Source organism: Rhizophagus irregularis, chromosome 11 (genome assembly GCF_026210795.1).
Source record: "Rhizophagus irregularis chromosome 11, complete sequence".
Lineage (NCBI taxonomy): Eukaryota > Fungi > Glomeromycota > Glomeromycetes > Glomerales > Glomeraceae > Rhizophagus > Rhizophagus irregularis.
The window spans coordinates 4,154,920-4,175,224 of NC_089439.1; the positions used below are offsets into that span (position 1 = coordinate 4,154,920).

General features: G+C 24.7%; 2 protein-coding genes across 2 annotated transcripts; both read right to left on the bottom strand.

Moving 5' to 3' along the window:
* Positions 1-6,358: 6,358 nt before the first annotated feature.
* Positions 6,359-7,927, bottom strand: OCT59_003388 (uncharacterized protein; the record flags this gene model as incomplete). The annotated part of the gene is made up of 5 exons (XM_066145579.1): positions 6,359-6,372; positions 6,451-6,600; positions 6,667-6,756; positions 7,230-7,371; positions 7,448-7,927. The coding sequence occupies 5 exons, from the start codon at positions 7,925-7,927 to the stop codon at positions 6,359-6,361; spliced, it is 876 nt and encodes a 291-aa protein (XP_065996287.1).
* Positions 7,928-11,257: 3,330 nt separating this feature from the next.
* Positions 11,258-12,446, bottom strand: OCT59_003389 (uncharacterized protein; the record flags this gene model as incomplete). Its single annotated transcript, XM_066145580.1, has 4 exons — positions 11,258-11,280; positions 11,361-11,681; positions 12,126-12,237; positions 12,417-12,446. The coding sequence occupies 4 exons, from the start codon at positions 12,444-12,446 to the stop codon at positions 11,258-11,260; spliced, it is 486 nt and encodes a 161-aa protein (XP_065996288.1).
* Between the last annotated feature and the right edge of the window lie 7,859 nt (positions 12,447-20,305).

Genomic DNA, 20,305 nt, shown 5'->3' on the forward strand with positions numbered 1-20,305 from the left:
TTAAAAACGCTACATTATTAAATTGCAAGAAGTGTACCGATCATAAAATTAATGTTTTTTTTTTATTTATTTGCTGGTAAATAATTTGTTTAAAGGAATAACAAAAAAAAATAAAATTATTCATTTCTATCAATCACAGGCTATCTAACTTATTGTAACATATTTTGCTTATATTGGGTGGTCTCAAACGTACACTGGAATTGCGAACTAGTTAACACTCGCCCATCAATGTTATTCTCATCCATTATTATAAAACGATTAAATTATGTTTTTCATCTTACAATTTAATGACAAAACAGAACTTTGAGACAATAGACTCTGAAACTCCCTTATTTACTCAACACTAGTGCTTCGATCCGGATGAAATCCGTCATCCGGATTAAATAACAATTTAATCCGGATGAAAACTGTTATTAAACGAAAATCTGGATAAAAAAATCATTTCAAAAAATCCAGTCCTACCATTAGATGCGCAACGTCAAACATGCCTTAAATTGTTAAATTCTGATCAGGTGTTTCAGAAATATTTTAAGTTATCCGAAAACTGGCAATCCGGATGGATCCGACGAAACCCGGTTCAAACCGTGGATTTCATCCGGATTTTTGATTTAATCCGGATCAATCCGGATCAATTCGTACATGGATCGAAGCACTACTCAACACGTTATAAAATCCGCTCGCTTTAATAATAACTTTATGGACTTGAGCAAAGCGTAATGATCGTGTCGATATTAATTTATTAAAAATTAGCCTTAATGCATCTTAAAATACTCCTTAACGCAAACATTTTTATGCAATCTTTCGAACAACGTACAAAACAAATTATTTTTGCATAACAACACACTCTTAAACCTTATGCAAATACTTAAAGCATCGATCAGTAAATCAAAAATATTTATCATATATCCCAAATCAACGAGAATTTAAACGTTGCTAGTTCCTTGGTCAAAATCAAAATTAATCACAACCAGTATATACTATTGACCGATAATAAACACTATTATAGATAATCACACTATTAGATTTGCACCAAATATCATAAACGGTAACGAGATGATGGAATAAAATCGTCCTAGGTCAATAGAGAAACGATGAAGTTAACAATAAAAAGAATATGATCAAAATATTTTGTAATATACAGACAAATCATAATTCATAATCCCAAAAATTTACCCCATTTTTTTTAAACGTAATAATTTTGTATTAATATGTAATTTTTAAATTTTGCGAAGTATTTATTAAATATTATAAAAATAATTTAAATTGTTATTTAATTTTAACAAAAATACAAAAAATATTAATTTTTACATACAATAAAGAAATTAATTCTTGCGAAACATTTTAATGGATTATTATTAATGTTATCGTTCACCCCAATAGGATCATGCAGATTTTCATAGACCGATATTTTTATTAGGCATAGCAATAACACATGATTGATATAATAAAGCGGAGTAAAAAAATATGGTGTAAATGAATTTTTTGTAGGAAAAATTTAAATAAAGCTTATAAAGTGGAATAGTTAAATAAAACTTATTTATGATGCTATTAATTAATGCATGATCAAAAAACGTCAAAATGATATCTCGGTCACAGGGACCTCCGGGGATGATACTTGCCCATCAAGTAAGAGAGTAATAATAACACATTTGCCATTGTGTGAATAGGTCTAGTTTTTACTATTATTATGATGGCATTAGTAGGAAATAAATGTAATAAATTACACAATTTATATGATTATACAAATAACAATATACAGCATATGAAATATTATTATTAAATACAAATTTTATTTATTACACGAAACAAATGTACAGTACTGAAAACAATTTTGTATAAGTAGTTTATTCTTACATTGTTACAAAAAACATCTTTTTTTATCTTTGTAGCATTAAAAAAAAATAACATCCTCTAAAAAAAAAAATATCTCACTACAATTAATATGAAAAAAAAATCCCCAGAAAAATTAATTATAACGATTTATTGTTACAAAAAATAATTAATTAATTTATTAGTCTATTATTGAGTTTGATGCAAAAAAATATTATTATTATTAATAATAATAAGAATCGGGAAAAAGGCAATTGCTGTGGCGCCGCAATATCGATCTGATCACTGATCCAAACCTAAATGGTGAAAGAATGTATTCAGGAAAAAAAAATCTGTTTGAAAGAAAAAAAGCCAAACCGAGAAAGGAAAAGGGAAAAAATTTTCGGATTGGAAAAAGAGCTAACCGGAAAAAAAACTAAAAAATTCGAACGAAAAAAAAAATTGTGGGGAGAAATAAAGAGAAAAATTGTTTTGAAAAAAGAAACCGAAAAGCCAAAAGAAAGAAAAAAAAAAAATTCGAAAGAAAAAGAAAAGGATAAAGAAAGAAATTGGTTTTAAAAAAAATTCAGTCCAAAAAGACCGAAAAAAAAATTCAAAAAAAAAATTAATAATAATGTCTAAAAAAAAAGACCAAAAAAAAAATAATACTCATAAGTCTTAAAAGATTATTTAATAAAAAAAAATAATAATAATTCTTCAGCTTTAGAAAAAAACCAAATCTAAATGGGAAAAGAATAAAAAAAAAAGAAAGAGGAAAAAAACAAAAAATTTTTAAAAAAAAGAAAAGAAAAAGGTGTTTGAAAGAGAAAAGAGGAAATTTGAAAAAAAAGAAAGAACCATTTATAAAAGATCGGTTCAAGAAAAAAAAAATGGGATTTAGATCGGTTGAAAAATAAAATTCCGATTAAATTTCATTAACCGGAACTGGATTAGATGTACAACATGACTTGCGGGTCTTAACTATAAAGGATACGGCAAAATTAATTTATACAGGCTAATCTAAACGTTAGTCACACAAGCACCATTTTTTTAATTATATAGATTTTAAAATTTTTGTATTCATGGATATTGGTTTTCGGAATTACGATTTGTGATTACTGTATTAAAAAAAACAATAGTTTCTCATCTTCATTAATAAATTAGTTTGTAAAAATATTTAAATCCTTTATCTAACATAATCAATGATTTTCATAGATAGTTGAACTTTGATAAACCTTTGGCGTCAGCATGTGATCAGATCATCATGGTGTTTTCTATAATAATTTCTTTTATTGAAGATTATTTTCAACGATCATCGAGAATTTATTAGCTTTCAAACTTTTAAAATTTATCGGTCAACTTTATCTTATTACTTGCACCAAACATGTCTACAACATTTTTGAAAGAATTATCTAATGATTACGAAAAACTTTTTGAGACAGAATTAGGATATGACGTTGTTATTTATTCCGGAGAAGAGCCAAATGCTAAAGAATTTCATGTTCATTCAAATATTTTATGTATTAGATCACAATATTTTCGCTCTGCATTTTCTAATGAGTGGACTGAAAAAATAGATGGAAAATTTATCTTCAAAAAACCAAATATTTCACCACAATTATTTAATATAATTCTTAGGTAATTTTATAAATTCATTAATTTTTTTTATTTATATTCATTGTTATATCTAAATAATAATTATTTTATTTTTAGATTTATTTATTGTGGAAATATTGAATTGAAAAATTTACAAGGTCCCGATGTATTAAAATTATTGATAGCAGTGGATGAACTAAATATTGGTTCATTGATTACTCATATTCAAGAATATTTAATTGAGAATCGAACCGAATTTTTGCATCAAAATCCAACTGGAATTCTTGAAACAGTATATCAGCATGAAACATTTGTTGATTTATGGGATTTTTGTCTTGAAAATATTTGTGAAAAACCAACGATCTTATTTAATTCCGATAAATTCATTAATTTAAAAGCTTCTTTATTGGAATTATTACTAAAAAGAGATGACTTAAATATGAATGAAATCAAAATTTGGGAAAAGTTATTAATATGGTGTTTTTCTCAACAAAATGTGAATGTGAATAATGATCCAACAAAATGGAGTGAAGAAAATATTATAAAGATTAAGGAAGAATTACACAGATTTATTCCTTTAATTCAATTCTATAATATTGAACCTGCAGATTTCTTTTATAAGGTTTATTGTTATAAAGATATCTTGCCACAAGATTTGATTCATGGTCTTTTGGAATTTCATATAGTACCTAACATGAAACAAAAAACTAATCTTCCTTTTTCAAGAAAACAAGATTTAAAATATCATCTTGATTCAATCTTAATTGAACCAGATAGTATTCTTCTTCTTACTTCATGGATTGATAAAAAAGATTCTTCACATTATGATAAAAAAAATGTTCCTTATGATTTTAAATTATTATATCGTTCAAGTCGGGATGGAATTGATTCTAATTCATTTCATACCAATTGTGATAATAAAGGCGCTACTATTTGGGTAGCAAAAATTAAAGATTCAACGCAATTAGTTGGAGGGTATAATCCACTTGATTGGAGCGGGGATAGTGGTTATAAAGCTACAGTAAATAGCTTTTTATTCAGTACTACAGATGGAAAAAATATTTCAACTGCAAAATTAAGTTATGTAAATATGACGTCATGTGCTATTTATTGTTCTCGTGCTCATGGACCTTCTATGGGTAATTTAAACTGTATAAACGATAATTGGCTTTATAATAGTTATGATAATGGAGACCGTTATCCAAAAATAGGAATCCCAGCACATTTTATTGTAGAAAATTATGAAGTGTTTCAAGTAACCAAAAATAATTAGTAAAATAATTAAAGAAACACGCGAGTAGTTATTAAACCTTTTAATGAAATATTTAAAATATTACAAGGAATATTAAATAATTTCTTAGCTTAAATCTGATAATTATGTATTTATTATTAGTATTAAAAAAAAAAATTCATGGGTATTATGTGGGTATTATGTACAGGGTTGAGCACTATACAGTATGATTTCCTGAATTTAGTGTTACGATCCGTCAATCCGTAAGTAAACACATTTTGGCTATTTTATGAACATTAAATCAATAAATAAAAATTTTTTTTTAAGATATTATCAATTATTGGTGTAGCAAATAAATTTGAAATTGTTTCTGTTTTATTTATTATTTGCACACAACTTCAAGGAGTTATGAGAATCTGATACTGAAAAAAAATAATAACTTTCTGGTACAGAACAGATGATTTTGAACAAAATTTTAGGGGATTATTTCATATGTCACTATTTAAAATTTTTATTGAAAATGGGATAAATTTACGTACTCTTGAAATTGAGATGGGTACTCGACATTATGATTTTATAAAAATACTCTTGAGTTAATTTTACAAAATCAAAATTTTATTCACTATATTGGAAATTTGAAACTTTATAACATCGATTATTATAAAGAAAATATGGTAATTAATAACCATATATTGCAAATAATTAATTTACATCAAAATCTTAAGAAAATTAAAATATACCGTATTAAAGAGCTATCTGTGCGTTTGTGTTGTTTTTTTAGCCTTTTGATTATTAAGAAGTTGTACATGTGTTTACCTAATTCTAGCCCTTTTTGGTTACCTGTTAGGGTATTGAGGGACTTTCTTTCTGCGCCTATTCAGTTGCCTGTCAAATACAAAAAAGAAATCGTGTCAGGTGTATTCATCACTAAAGTTTTCAAACCCTGAACATCGAGCTATTCCAAAAATAGAACTGCGCAATTTTTCTGATGCCCATATAGCTTATTTCATCGCAGTAATTGAGTTTTAAAGTTTTCAGATTTGGGCATGAATCTGCAAGGGTATAAATGGTGAGTCTACAACATGAGATATAGTGCATCATCTTTATCTAAGAAATTAAAAATCTTATTTTGTAGTTCAGGTAGTATGAGCACCATTTTTTAAAGAGATATACGTAATTCAATAATTTTTTATTATGCGTTGCTTATTACATCAAGTCCGACATTTCCAATCCTGGAGCAGTGATCACCAGCTGAGAAGATTTTTTCGTTTGAAGATTAAGCATATAATATGTATATTTATGGCACATTCAAGCATTTTTAATTTATCAGAACTATTAGAGTCGATTCTATATTTATTAGTAATAAATAAATCTCTCTATCCCTTACCGAGATTTAAAACTATTTCACGGGGTAAATGTAAAAAATCTCACCTTCCCATTCTCTCACTATGAACTATCGGATGGAGACATAGATGGGAATTAAACGCTCATGCCCAAATATAGTATATCTAAATTTCAATGCTACATGTAGACTAGCTATCAGAAATTGTTATAAGAAATAATAATAATAAATGAAAATTTAAAATACTTTATTGAAATGATTGCTTTCATTAAATGAGCAAAAATTCAATAATAATTGAATATATAATTATACGTAGCAAACATAATAAATATTTTTTCTCGTCCTAATATAATTAATTAGAAACCTCTAAATCAAATAATTTAGAATTGACAATCTATTAAATGATAAAAAGTTAGTAATCATGGAATTAAACATATAATGCGTGCAATAATCATAAAAAAATAATTAATACCTTTATTATCTTCTTCATCTTCAAGATATGAAGTAATTATAGATGAATTAACAGGCTTTGGCAAATTACTAAATGTGAATACCCTACTAGTGTATATTGCATCAGGAATTTTTTCATATGAAGTTGAAATATTTGGTATCTCCTTATCAGCTTCATCAAATTAAGTTTTAATTTCTTTTCCTTTATAGCCAAATTTTTCTTCATCTTGATAAAAACCATTAGAAGCATCATGCCAAAATAATAATATGTCATATAATTCATTTGCTGTTGGTCTTTGATTTGGAACAGCACTCATACATCTATAAGCTAATTTTTTATAAAATTCAGGAGTTCCCTTTTCAAATTCAGGTCTGATTCCATTGCAAATTTCTAATACTAAGCTAATTTCATGTTTTCTATTATAAAAAGGAGGTTTTCCAGATGTTAATTCTGTCATAATTACACCAAAACTATAGACATCAGACGATAATGTATATGGTTCTCCATTCAAAACTTCTGGAGCAATGTATGGTAATACTCCACATATTTTATTATCTGATTTTTGTTTATTTGATTGCCCTGATAATCCAAAATCTGATACACAAGTATTAATAGTATTTTTGGCACTATTCTGTAAAATATTTCCACTATGAAAATCTTTATGAAAATATCCCAATTTATGTAAATTTTTAAGGTCATGTACTATATCAGATAATATTTCCAATTTTTCATTCCAAAAAATATTATTATATCAGATAATATTTCCAATTTTTCATTCCAAAAAATATTATTAAAATTACTTGAAAGAATACTTCTCAAATTTCCTCGAACTGCTAATTGTATAATCATCATAAATTCCCCAGTTTTTGTATCTTTAGTTATTCCATAAAATTTTAAATAATTATGATTATCATTAGAATAAATATTCCAAAGTGTTTTAATCTACAAAAATTTAAAAGTATCATGAATAAATCTTTATATTTTGAAAATTAATCAACAATAGAAAATGTAAATATACCTCATTTAAATAATTAGCAGAAATATTTTGTGAATCATTTAATTTTTTCAAAGCTACTTTTATAGGTTTATGTTCTTCTTTTTTCCAACTTTTATCATTTTGTCTTTTATAATCTGCTTTACCATCAATCCATGTTGCAGAGTAAACTTTGGCAAATCCCCCTTCACCAATTTGTTTTACATCTTTAAATCTATCAAATGGTACCCATTCAAGAAATAATGGAATATATGGATAATTATCATCCTCATAATCATCAGAATATTTTGCATTATAAATTGTATCCTTGATAAATTCATCAATACCATTATTCCCACTGGTCCATCCTTCAATTATACAACGAGGAACACATTCTTTACACCATAATTTGTCATCATTTGGTCGATAACAATTTTCATGATTAATAATTGAATTTCTATTAGAAATACTCAATGTATTAAACTCAGACTCTATTTGTATTTCGTCCTCATTATTGCAACTCATTTTTGTTTTCAATAAAAAAAAAAAAAAATTATTTTAGTCCGTTTGCCATGTCTAGTCAAATATGTTCATGTTATAGTAATACAAGCATGTAATACAAAATAATTAAGATGTAGATCCTTTATTAGTTCCTTTTTGTATAACACTAAGTTGATCGACAACATGGGATTTTATGTCAGGTGGATATGTTATTGGTTCCAATTAAGGGCATTACTTAGTAATTATTATTACAGTTCACGACATAAATATCCGGAATTTTTGATTTTGTGCATAAAGGGGCGCTGTCACACCAGGTCTTGTGCAATCAAAATAATAACTAAAATGGAAATTCACCAGCCCCTTTAGAATATATATATAAACACAAAAATTCTCACCTGATTGTTTTATTAGTGGCAAAACAAATTCATGGCGCCCACTTCGGAATTTGAAATGCAACGGTTAACCATAAAGGAATTATGGGACAATAACATACGAAAACCCTCCGAAATAATTAAAATAACTGGTTTTCCTAAGTCTACAGTATATGATATTGTCAACCGTCTAAAAAAAACAGGAAGTGTTAAGCACTTACCCATTCCTGGTCGTCCTCTTGTTCTTTCTCCCAAAAAACGTCGATATCTTGGCCGTCTTCTTAAAAATGATAATGCTACAACTTCAGCTCTAATGACTACAAAGCTGAATAATTTATATCCAGACCTTAATGTATCAACCCGAACTGTTCAACGTACTCTCAAAAATAAACTTAATTATATTGTTTGTAGGCCACGATCAGTTCCCCTTCTTAAGGCAAGTCATGTTGAAACTCGTCTTCAATGGGCCTTAAACCATACCCAAGATGACTGGTCTCACACAATTTTTTCAGATGAAAGTACATTTCAGACATTCCGTAATACTCAAATTGTGCATTACAAGGCTGGCAATCCACGTCCATCACATCCTATGGTAAAGCATCCATACAAAGTGCATGTTTGGGGTGCATTTTGCCGTCAGGGACCAATTGGAGTTGCACTTTTTACAGGAAACATGAATTCTGCAAAATACCGTGAAATTCTTCAATCCCAACTACTTCCTAATGCTTATCATGCTGGTTATGGATGGAAATTTCAGCAAGACAACGCACCTACACACACTGCAAAGCTTACCCATCAATTTTTTGTGATTAACGATGTTTCAGTTATTGATTGGCCTGCTAACTCACCTGACCTGAATCCTATCGAGAATCTATGGGCGATTCTCAAAGGGAATGTAGAAAAAAGGGTCAATAATTGGATTATGAAAAAAAAATCACTTAGTGGAGATGATTTTCAGGGCATAATTCAGCAGGAATGGGATAACATTGATCAAAACGTTTTCTTTAATTTAGCAGATAGCATGTCAGATCGGATTAACATGGTCATAGAAAAAAATGGTTACACGATAAATTACTGATTTTTGACGTATGTTTATCTGCGCATTTTAAACTATAAATACAATAAATTTGAAATGAAAAAAATAAACTTTATTATATTTTTACATATTGTGATAAAATTCCGAATATTTATGTCGTGAACTGTAGGTATACACTTTTGTAGGTGATTTTATATTTGACATCTGTGCACAATTTTTTTTATGATAAGTTTAACTATTAGTATATTTATTGCTAATATCATGTTTAATTATTTTTCAGAATAAGATCTTTTTTTGTATTATAGAAGTTTCCTGCTGAATTAAAAGTCACAGAATAACGATTATAGATAAAACTATAATATTTATTGCACACAATAACCAACTTTTCGTTAAGAATTATAAATTATATCAAGATGTATATAATAAGAAACACGGCACAAATATTAGGTAATTTGTGCTAGTATAAAGAAAGAATAACAGAAAGAACTCGATCTAAAATTTAAGTGCGGCCATTTCCGCTCTCTAGTTACCACGAACCATTTATAATAATTTTTTTTATTTTTCAGTTTTTATCATAAAAACCGAAACTACCTTATTAGTCTTTTTTTTTATTAATTTTTTTATCCCTTTGTTTTATTTTTATTGGATTTTTTTAGGGGATTTTTTGTTAATCGGAATTTATCAAAATTTTTGAATTTTTTTTTTAACCAAAAAAATATAGTTGGTTTGGGTCAAGACTATAAAACTATGTCCTACGGCTTTTTCGATGTTTAGTGATATTATTTTTAAATATGATATATATGTTAGTTCATTAAAGAAAGAAAAATCTTTGGATTTTATATATTGAGAAACTTACCTTTTATCTTATTAGAAAATATTGGTCAATACATTTGGCTTTTTCTTTTTATTTATTGCTAATTGTTATGAAAAAAAAAAACTTTTAAAAAACAAAAAAAAACCTGTTGTATTAAGTGAAATAATACCAAATAAATAAAAATAACTATAAATTAAATATATTATCATTTTATAAAGAATTTTATTATATTCATAACTTCTGAATTACCTCCCCAATATTCAAATTATTCTGCAAATTGTTAAGAAGAGTCTGAAATGTTGAAATATGCATGCCGTTTGCACTATTAAATTCTTTGTGGCTCTATTTAATTTAAAAGGGAGCGATATCATGTTTTAAAGTTTGTGTAACATTTCAAAATTTAGCCAGCAAAAATGCACATCACTATGATAAACTATTTAACTATTACCTAATTGAAAATTATGCAAAATTACGAGGTCTAATTTTTATTATATGTCACTTCTTTTTTTTTATTTTATTTATTTTATTAAATGTACAAATGATAAGTAAAGTGATTGACATTGTGATAAAATAAAAGCCTGGTTTAATTTTTGTTTTTTTTTGTAATAAGACATAAACCAGATAAAATGGTGCTTTTTTAGACATTTTTTTACACATAAACACAAATATAAAATGAGTTTAACACATTTCATTTTTATAGGGCTAGTTTTAATGTTTAAATAATTCTTAAAAAAGAATACAATGTTTAATATTTGGATAAATAAATATAAAACGAAAAAAGGAATTATTCAAATTACAAACTAAGAATCTTGTAAAATATTTTACTAGTACTCTAATCTTAGTGTTTAAATAAATCCAAAAAGAATAAAATAAAGACCAATTTCTGTTGAATATATAATATTAAATATCACTTGAAAATTATAAATCTCTTTTTAAAACATAAACAATCATTTATTTTAATATATAAGTAGTAATTAAATAAATAAAGTTAATTAATTTGCAAGATTAATTTTTTTACATATCATAGCATATCAGAGCACATACCTAATGATCCCAAATCTTTAATTATATAATCATTCAAATCACATTTGCTTTTACATTAGCTTGTAACCTTCACTTTCAAAGAATTTCATTCAACTTTTACTAGTATTTTCATCTAAATAATTAATAAATAAATTAATTTCATATAAATAATTTGCAAGATTAATTTTTTATCATATAAATTATAGTACATACTTAATGACCTTGAATCTCTAATTATACAATCATTCAAATCTGAATGACTTGTATTATATGCTTGTGAATCTTCACTATCAAGAATTTCATTCAATTTTTTACTAGTAAAATCAAGTAAGCGGCTTGTATAACATGCTTTAGGATGTGTTTTAGTAGTAAGATTGTTATGTCCAATTGGTGCATTTATAAATTCTATAATGTTGCTTTTTAATTCTTCACTGACTTCATAAGAACGGAAAATCCATTTTTCAATAATTTTTAATACTTCTTTAGAAGATGGTCTTTTTAGTGGATCTTCATTCCAACATTTTTTCATTAAATCTACATAACATTGTGGAGTATTTTCAATAATTTCAGGACGTTCACCTTTACAAATACTTAAACTAAGTTGAATATCATGTGCTCTATTATTAAATGGTGGTACTCCAGATGTAAGTTCCCACATAATCATAGAAAAACTATATAAATCACTAGCTGGAGTATAAGATTTTCCTCTTAAAACTTCAGGAGCCATAAATGGTATAACACCATAAATATCATACTTTTTCAAAAACGATTTTGCAGGTTGACATAATCCTAAATCACTAATATAAAATTTATCCTTATTCTTATCATTATGATTTAAAATATTGCCATCATGAAAATCACAATGAATAAGATTTTTTGCATGTATCTTATTAAGCCCAGAAATAATTTCGTACAACATATATAATTTTTGATTCCAATTATTTTCAACTATTCTTGTTAAATTTTCTCTTAAATTACCTTTATTTGCATAATCCATTACTACCATATATTTTGAAGTATTTGGATCTTCTGTAAATCCATAAAAATATATAATATCATTCGAACTTAAAACACTTGTATGATATTTCCACTATAAAAAATAACAATAATTGATTAATATAAATAAATCTTAAATTAAAAAATAAAAAATAATATAATATCATACTTCTTTTAAAAATTCATTTAAATTTTCATTTAAGTCCTTATGACATTTAAGAATTACTTCTTCATCATTATTATTCTTTAACCAAGTAGCTTTATATATAGTACCAAATCCTCCTTCATTAAGATATTCAACATTTTTAAATTTGTTATAAGGAATCCATTTTAATCCATTTTTAAGAACAAAATCATTTATAATTGCATTTTTACTTTTTCCAAATCTATAAATTTAAATAGTTGAAATTATATTATAGCTTGTATTATAATTACACTAAAATAAATTATTACTTACTCTAAAATTTAAATAAAGAATTTGATGTAATATAAATCTTAGTTTCTAGATAAATATAATAACCTATAATTTACAACTTACCAACTAAAGCAACAGATATTTTTTAAATGAAAGAATTCAGTTAACAAATAAATATTATAAAAAATATATGACAATAAAAATATAAATATCTTACAAGCTATATCATAGATAGTTGTTTATATAAAGAAATTAGTTAGTTTAAATTATATGTAAATATTATATATATAAGTAATAATAGAATTAAATAAATAACTTACTTCCTATATTATTTGATAATTTTTTAAATATAGAAATTAGTTAGTTTAAATTATATGTATATATTATATAAATAAAATAACTTATAACTCAACGATCTATTAAATAAAAAATTTAGTTAGTTTAAATTATATATAAATATTATATAAATAAGTAATAATAGAATTAAATAAATAACTTATAACTTACGATCTATTAAATAAAGAAATTAGTTAGTTTAAATTATATGTAAATATTATATAAATAAAGTAATCATAGAATTAAATAAATAACTTACGCCCTATATTATTTAATAATTTTTTTTAAAATAAAGAAATTAGTAAGTTTAAATTATATGTAAATTTTATATAAACAAGTAATAATAAAATTAAATAAATAACTTATGACTTACCAACTAAAATAAATTACAAAATAATTTTTAAATAAAGAAGTTAGTAAGTTTAAATTATATGTAAATATTATATAAATAACTCATAAATAACTTACGATCTATTAAATAAAGAAATTATTAGATATATGTAAATATTATATAAATAAATAATAATATAATTAAATAAATGACTTACACCCTATATTATTTAAAATTTTTTAAATAAAGAAATTAGATAGTTCAAATTATATATAAATATTATATAAATAGAATTAAATAAATAATGTATGACTTACCAACTAAAACAAAATAATTTTTTAAATAAAGAAATTAATTAGTTTAAATTATACATAAATATTCTATAAACAAATAGAATTAAATGAATAAACTTACTTCCTATATTATTAATAATTTTCAAATAAAAAAATTAGTTAGTTCAATTTATATGAATATTATATAAGAAATTTTCTAACTATCACCGGAGGTGATGATCACTGGTGACTGAAATTATGATGATCGACCAGCATTAAAAAAATATAGTGCCAGTAAAAATTGATAATTCTGGCCAACGGTGATGATCACCCCCGGTGATTTGAAGTAAAGATCATTATATAAATAGTAATAATAGAATTAAATAAATAACTTATGACTTACCAACTAAAATAAATTACAAAATAATTTTTAAATAGAGAAATTAGTTAGTTTAAATTATATGTAAATATTATATAAATGACTTACCAACTAAAATAAATTACAAAATAATTTTTAAATAGAGAAATTAGTTAGTTTAAATTATATGTAAATATTATATAAATAAGTAATAATAGAATTAAATAACTTATGCTTATGATCTATTAAATAAAGAAATTAATTAGTCTAACTTATATATAAATATTATATAAATAAGTAATAATAGAATTAAATAAATAACTTATGACTTACCAACTAAAATAAATTTACGAAATAATTTTTAAATAAAATAATTAGTTAGTTTAAGTTATATGTAATATAAATACTAAATAATAGTAGAATTAAATAAATAACTTACTCCCTATATTATTAGATAATTTTTTAAATAAAAAAATTAGTTAGTTTAAGTTATATGTAAAGATTATATAAATGAGTAATTGAATAAATAACTTATAACTTACGATCTATTATTAAATAAAGAAATTAGTTTAGATTATATGTAAATATTATATAATAAAATTAAATAAATAACTTACTCCCTATATTTTTTAAATAAAGAAATTAGTAAGTTTAAATTATATGTAAATATTATAATAATAGGATTAAATAAATAACTTATGACTTACCAACTAAAATAAATTACAAAATATAAAGTAATTATAAGTAAATATTATATAAATAAGTAATAATAGAATTAAGCAAATAACTTATTACTTACCAACTAAATAATTACAAAATAATTTTTTAAATATAGAAATTAGTTAGCTTAAATTATATGTAAATAATAATATAAATAAGAATTAAATAAATAATTTACACCCTATATTATTTAATAATTTTTAAATAAAGAAATTAGCTTAAATTATATGTAAATGTTATATAAATAAGTAATAATAATTAAATAAATAACTTATGACCTACCAACTAAAAATAATTTTTTAAATAAAGAAATTAGTTAGTTTAAATTATATATAAATATTATATAAATGAATAATAATAGAATTAAATAAATAACTTATAACTTACGATCTATTAAATAAAGTAGTTAGTTTACAAATATTATATAAATAAGTAATAATAAATTAAATAAATAACTTACTTCCTATATTATTTAATAATTTTTCAAATAAAGAAATTAGTTATTTTAAATTAGGATTTTATAAAAAATCGCCATAGCGATGTGTCGCAAGTGTCACGTGACTTTACATATGTGAATAATTTGTCACCCCGCGTCACATCCTCTAGTTTTCCATTTTTATTACTTATTCTGGGGACTTACAATTTTTTCAGTGCAAAAAATACTATTTGTCACTCCCTATACATCACATGCTTAATTTCGGCCAAATTTTATAACGCTGGCCAAAACCTCCTTTTTTGGAGATTTAGGTAACGTTACACAATCCAAAAAAGGCAATTTTATTTTTCAGCAAAATTCAAGTTTTGTTATACAAAACTTCCAAAAAAGGAAATTTCTTTAACGATCTTTTAATTCCGGCCGGAATTATAAAATCACGTGACACTGGCGATGCATCGCCATGCCGATAAAAAACAAAACCCTTTAAATTATATATAAATAAATAATAATAGAATCAAATAAATGGCTTATAACTTACGATCTATTAAATAAAAAAATTAGTTAGTTTAAATTATATGTAAATATTATATACATAAATAATAATAGAATCAAATAAATAATTTATAACTTACGACCTATTAAATAAAAATTAGTTAGTTTAAATTATATATAAATGTTATATAAATAAGTAATAATAGAATTTCATGACTTACCAACTAAAATAAATTACAAAATAATTTTTAAATAAAGAAATTAATTAGTTTAAATTATATGTAAATATTATATAAATAAACTTACTTCCTATATTATTTAATAATTTTTAAATTAAGAAATTAGTTAGTAATAAAATTAAATAAATATAATTAATTTAAATTATATTTATATAAATAAGAATAATAGAATTAAATAAATAACTCATGACTTACCAACTAAAACAAATTAAAATAATTTTTTAAATAAAGAAATTAATCAGTTTAAATTATTTGTAAATATTATATAAATAAAGTAATGATAGAATTAAATAAATAACTTATAACTTACGATCTATTAAATAAAAAATTAGCTAGTTTAAATTATATGTTAATATTATATAAATAAATTTAAATAAATAACTTACTCCCTATAATATTTAATTAGTTAGTTTAAATTACATGTAAACTGAACATTATATAAATAAGTAATAATAGAATTAAATAAATCACTTACTTCCTATATTATTTAATAAGTTTTTAAATAATTATATGTAAATATTATACACATAAGTAATAATTGAACTAAGTAAATAACTTACTTCCTATATTATTTAATAATTTTTTTAAATAAAGAAATTAGTTAGTTTAAACTTTAGATTATATGTGAATATTATATAAAAAGTAATAATAAAATTAGATAAATAACTTACTCCCTATATATTATTTAATAATTTTTTAAATAAAGAAATTAATTAGTTTAAGTTGTATAAATAATAGAAATATAAATACCATAATACCATATGACTTACACCCTATATTAATTATTAATTAGTTAGATATAAATATAATATAAAAGTATTTACTGTAAGTTATATATATTACTTACAATCTAGTTATTTAAATTAAGAATATGATTAGTTGAATTACATAAAATATTAAACAAATAAATATAATAAATTTATTGTAACTTACCATCTGCTGTAATATAATTAATTATTAAATAGTTATTTAAATAAAGAATTTAGTTATTTAATGTTATGTAAATAAATAAAGCAAAGAATTAAAGATCTAAATAACTGATAACTTACCAACAACTATAGTATTATTAATTATTAAATAAATTATTTAGTTATATGGAATACAATAAAAATAATGAGTAATTCATTATTATTCAATTATATTAACTTACGAGCTAAATATTTGATATAATTTTTATATAATATAGTTAGTCTAAATTACATTTGCATATTATATATATAAGGTATAATTATAGATAGTATTTGGATTGTTTATAAATAAAAATTTAATATTTCAGCTTGTTTGATATACCTTTAGATTCTTTGGTATCACTTCCTCCAAATTCCTCAATACTACTTCTTTCAAATTCTTCAGCACCACTTCCCTCAAATTTTCTAGTACCACTTTCTTCAAATCCTTCAATATTACTGGTAACTAGTATTGTTAAATTGCAAATTTTGGTTTAATTATATTTGATTATTTCTTAATATTTTATCTTTGTTTTGTATATTATATTTACCTTCAGATTCCTTGATATTATGCAAAACTAGTTTTATTATATTGCAAGTTTATTTTAAAAATTTTGAATAATTCTAATTTACATTATATATTTATTCTATATACAGTATATAGCTTTACCTTTACAAATACATTGACCCATTACTATATTAAAATTTTCTCTAATTGGAAAAGATAAAATAAATATCTTTTTTTTCCTTTTTTTATTATTATCATTAAACTTCTTTATTAGTATAAATAAATATGGTAATAATATTTATGCAAAATGTATTAATATGCAAAAATGTTAATCACACTGCATATGTAAGAACTTGTGCGCGTGTAGCTACACGTTTACCACCACAAGTTATGAAAATATTCTTTTATTTATTAAACAAAATATTAATATATCCCGAGTTCCACACATGCTAAATATAAGTTCGATAAATTAAATTCTAAGTTCCAATGTATACAAAAGGTAATTTCTAAAATTTACGACAATTTCTCTTATTAATATTTAATCAGAAAAACGATCAACATATAATTGAAAAAGAAAAAATTATCTATGAACCTAGAGTGATAAACTGATTTAAATTTTCTAATTTCAAATATGGAAAAGGTAATTTCACAATTCTAGACTAAAAGTGCGATAGTTTTCCCTCATGATAACTAATCTATGAATCATTAATTAAAATAATTAATGGGGTACTTTTTCATCATAAGAATAAGGCAAAAAGAATCGGAAATAGAGTTTTGTGTGAAACGTAATTAATTTTCTTTACTCGTTCTTTATTCCACTGACTCACTTTCTGTTAATCCCTACTATAATACTATATAAACAAATAAATAATTTTACACAAATAACTTTTAATAATTTAGAACCAATAGAAAAAGATCTGCATAGTCTAACGTCATCTCAGACGTTACACATTTAAAACACAAAAATTTATACTTAATTTAAATATAATACTGCGCCTACAATTAATAAATTCACTAGATAATTCCAGCATTACAATATATATGATAAACAAATTATACATCTGGAAATGTGTCAATCATCAAACCTTATTGTTGTCACGTAGTAAAATCATAATTCAGATAAAATTTTCTTAATACATGATATACAGTGTGTTGCAAAAAAAACCGGAATTTTATTCACATGACATAAATCGGACTTACGTACCCAATTTGTATCCGATTTGGAAAATCTAAAATGGAAAATCGACATGACGATCATGACCATAAATCCCGACCTAATTCGTAAATAATATATTTATGTTTTTCCGAGCTACTGCACCGCAAAATGACAGTTTCAAAGAAAGAAAGGCAGCGACAAACAATTTTACAATTGTGGAGTGAGGGTATGCGTAAAGGGACTGAAATACACAAGATTACACGCATCCCACTCTCCACTATATATGATAATATTAAAAAGTTAAAAGAGGATAACATAGTAAACCGAAAAAAGGGAAGTGGTCGCCCAAGGAAAATTACCGGCAAATTTTCCAGGTCCCTTGGACAAAGTATCCGAAGAGATACATCAGTTCCAACGAGGACTTTGGCCAAAAAATTGGGCCAAATGGGCCTTGAAGTATCCCACTCGACAGTTTCAAGGCACTTAACTGTCCATGGCTATAAAAAATCACTTCCAAGGGCGACCCCAATGCTTACTGCTGCGCATAAGCAAAAACGTATCGAATGGGCGCAGCAGCACATTAATGATAATTGGAACACAACACTTTTTTCGGATGAAACAGCCTTCCAACTCTTCCGGAACACTGTGAAGCGTTGGCATAAGAAAATTCGGCCAATACGCCCCATGCCAAAAGACAGAACAAAGATTTTTGCATGGGGCGGATTTTGCGTAACGGGCAAAACAAGTTTGTTTTGCTTCCGTCGAATAATGAATGCTGAATTTTATGTTGAGATCCTTGAAAATCATATTCCGGAGATTGATGCAATGCTCGGTGATGATTGGCGGCTCCAGCAAGACAATGACCCGAAGCATACTAGCCGTCTTGCTAAAGAATTCCTCCAAAACAATGTCCCGGAAGTCATGGATTGGCCCTCAAATAGTCCTGACTTAAATCCGATAGAAAATTTATGGGCTATTGTTAAGGGGAATGTGGAGCGCCGAATGCCAAAAAATCTCAATGAATTGGAGAGTTTTATGGCAGAGGAATGGTCGGCAATTCCGGATACCGTGATAAAGAATCTCGCCGGTTCAATGAAACGACGTTGCGAGCTAATTATCGAAAATAATGGAGAACGAATCTCCTATTAAATTATATTAATAGAAAGAGCTGGTTTCTAGCTCTTAAATAAAAAAAAATTTACTATGTTTTTATATTCTCAATGTGAAGTTATGGCCGTTTACTTTATTCCGGTTTTTTTTGCAACACACTGTATAAACTTAGTTACTTTACAAGTTATTTAAAATGCAAAGCTTTTTAAAAATTGTTATTTTTGCGTAAAGGAAGTTAGATAGAGAAAATGATCCATTTTTTTATACTTAATTTGTACTGCACAAAAAACGAATACTATGCTTGATTTAGCGTAAAGCGCTGAAAAAATTACGTTGTTATATTTACATTTCATATATTTCATATAATTGTATTATCTCCGTTTTTTAAAATTTATCTAATTGCGGTTTAAGCGGTTTAACAAAAGTCAAATGAATTACGTTAATACTAATAGAGCAATTGCGTATCTCAAAATATGTCGTTTATATCTAAGACCCCTTGGAAAACATAGAAAATCAAATACGCTAGGGTAACATCTTTGGCAGTTTTTCCAAACATTCCCAAAATGGAAAGTCATTAATTCACTATGTGCTATTACTCCCTATTTCATTTTATTTTGCAAAATAAGGAAAAAAATCGGAATAAAGAATCTACTATTTGTTCATTATGTACAGTATCGAGATCTGTAAAACAGTAGATGATAAATCACCCGTGTTGGATTACGTACTGCTAATTCCTATATAAATGGATCAATCTTATCCCAAAAACTGATTAGTCTATACACGTAATTTGAATGCGCTAATCCCAACAGGTTAAATAAAAATCTAGAGGATTTATCTCATTC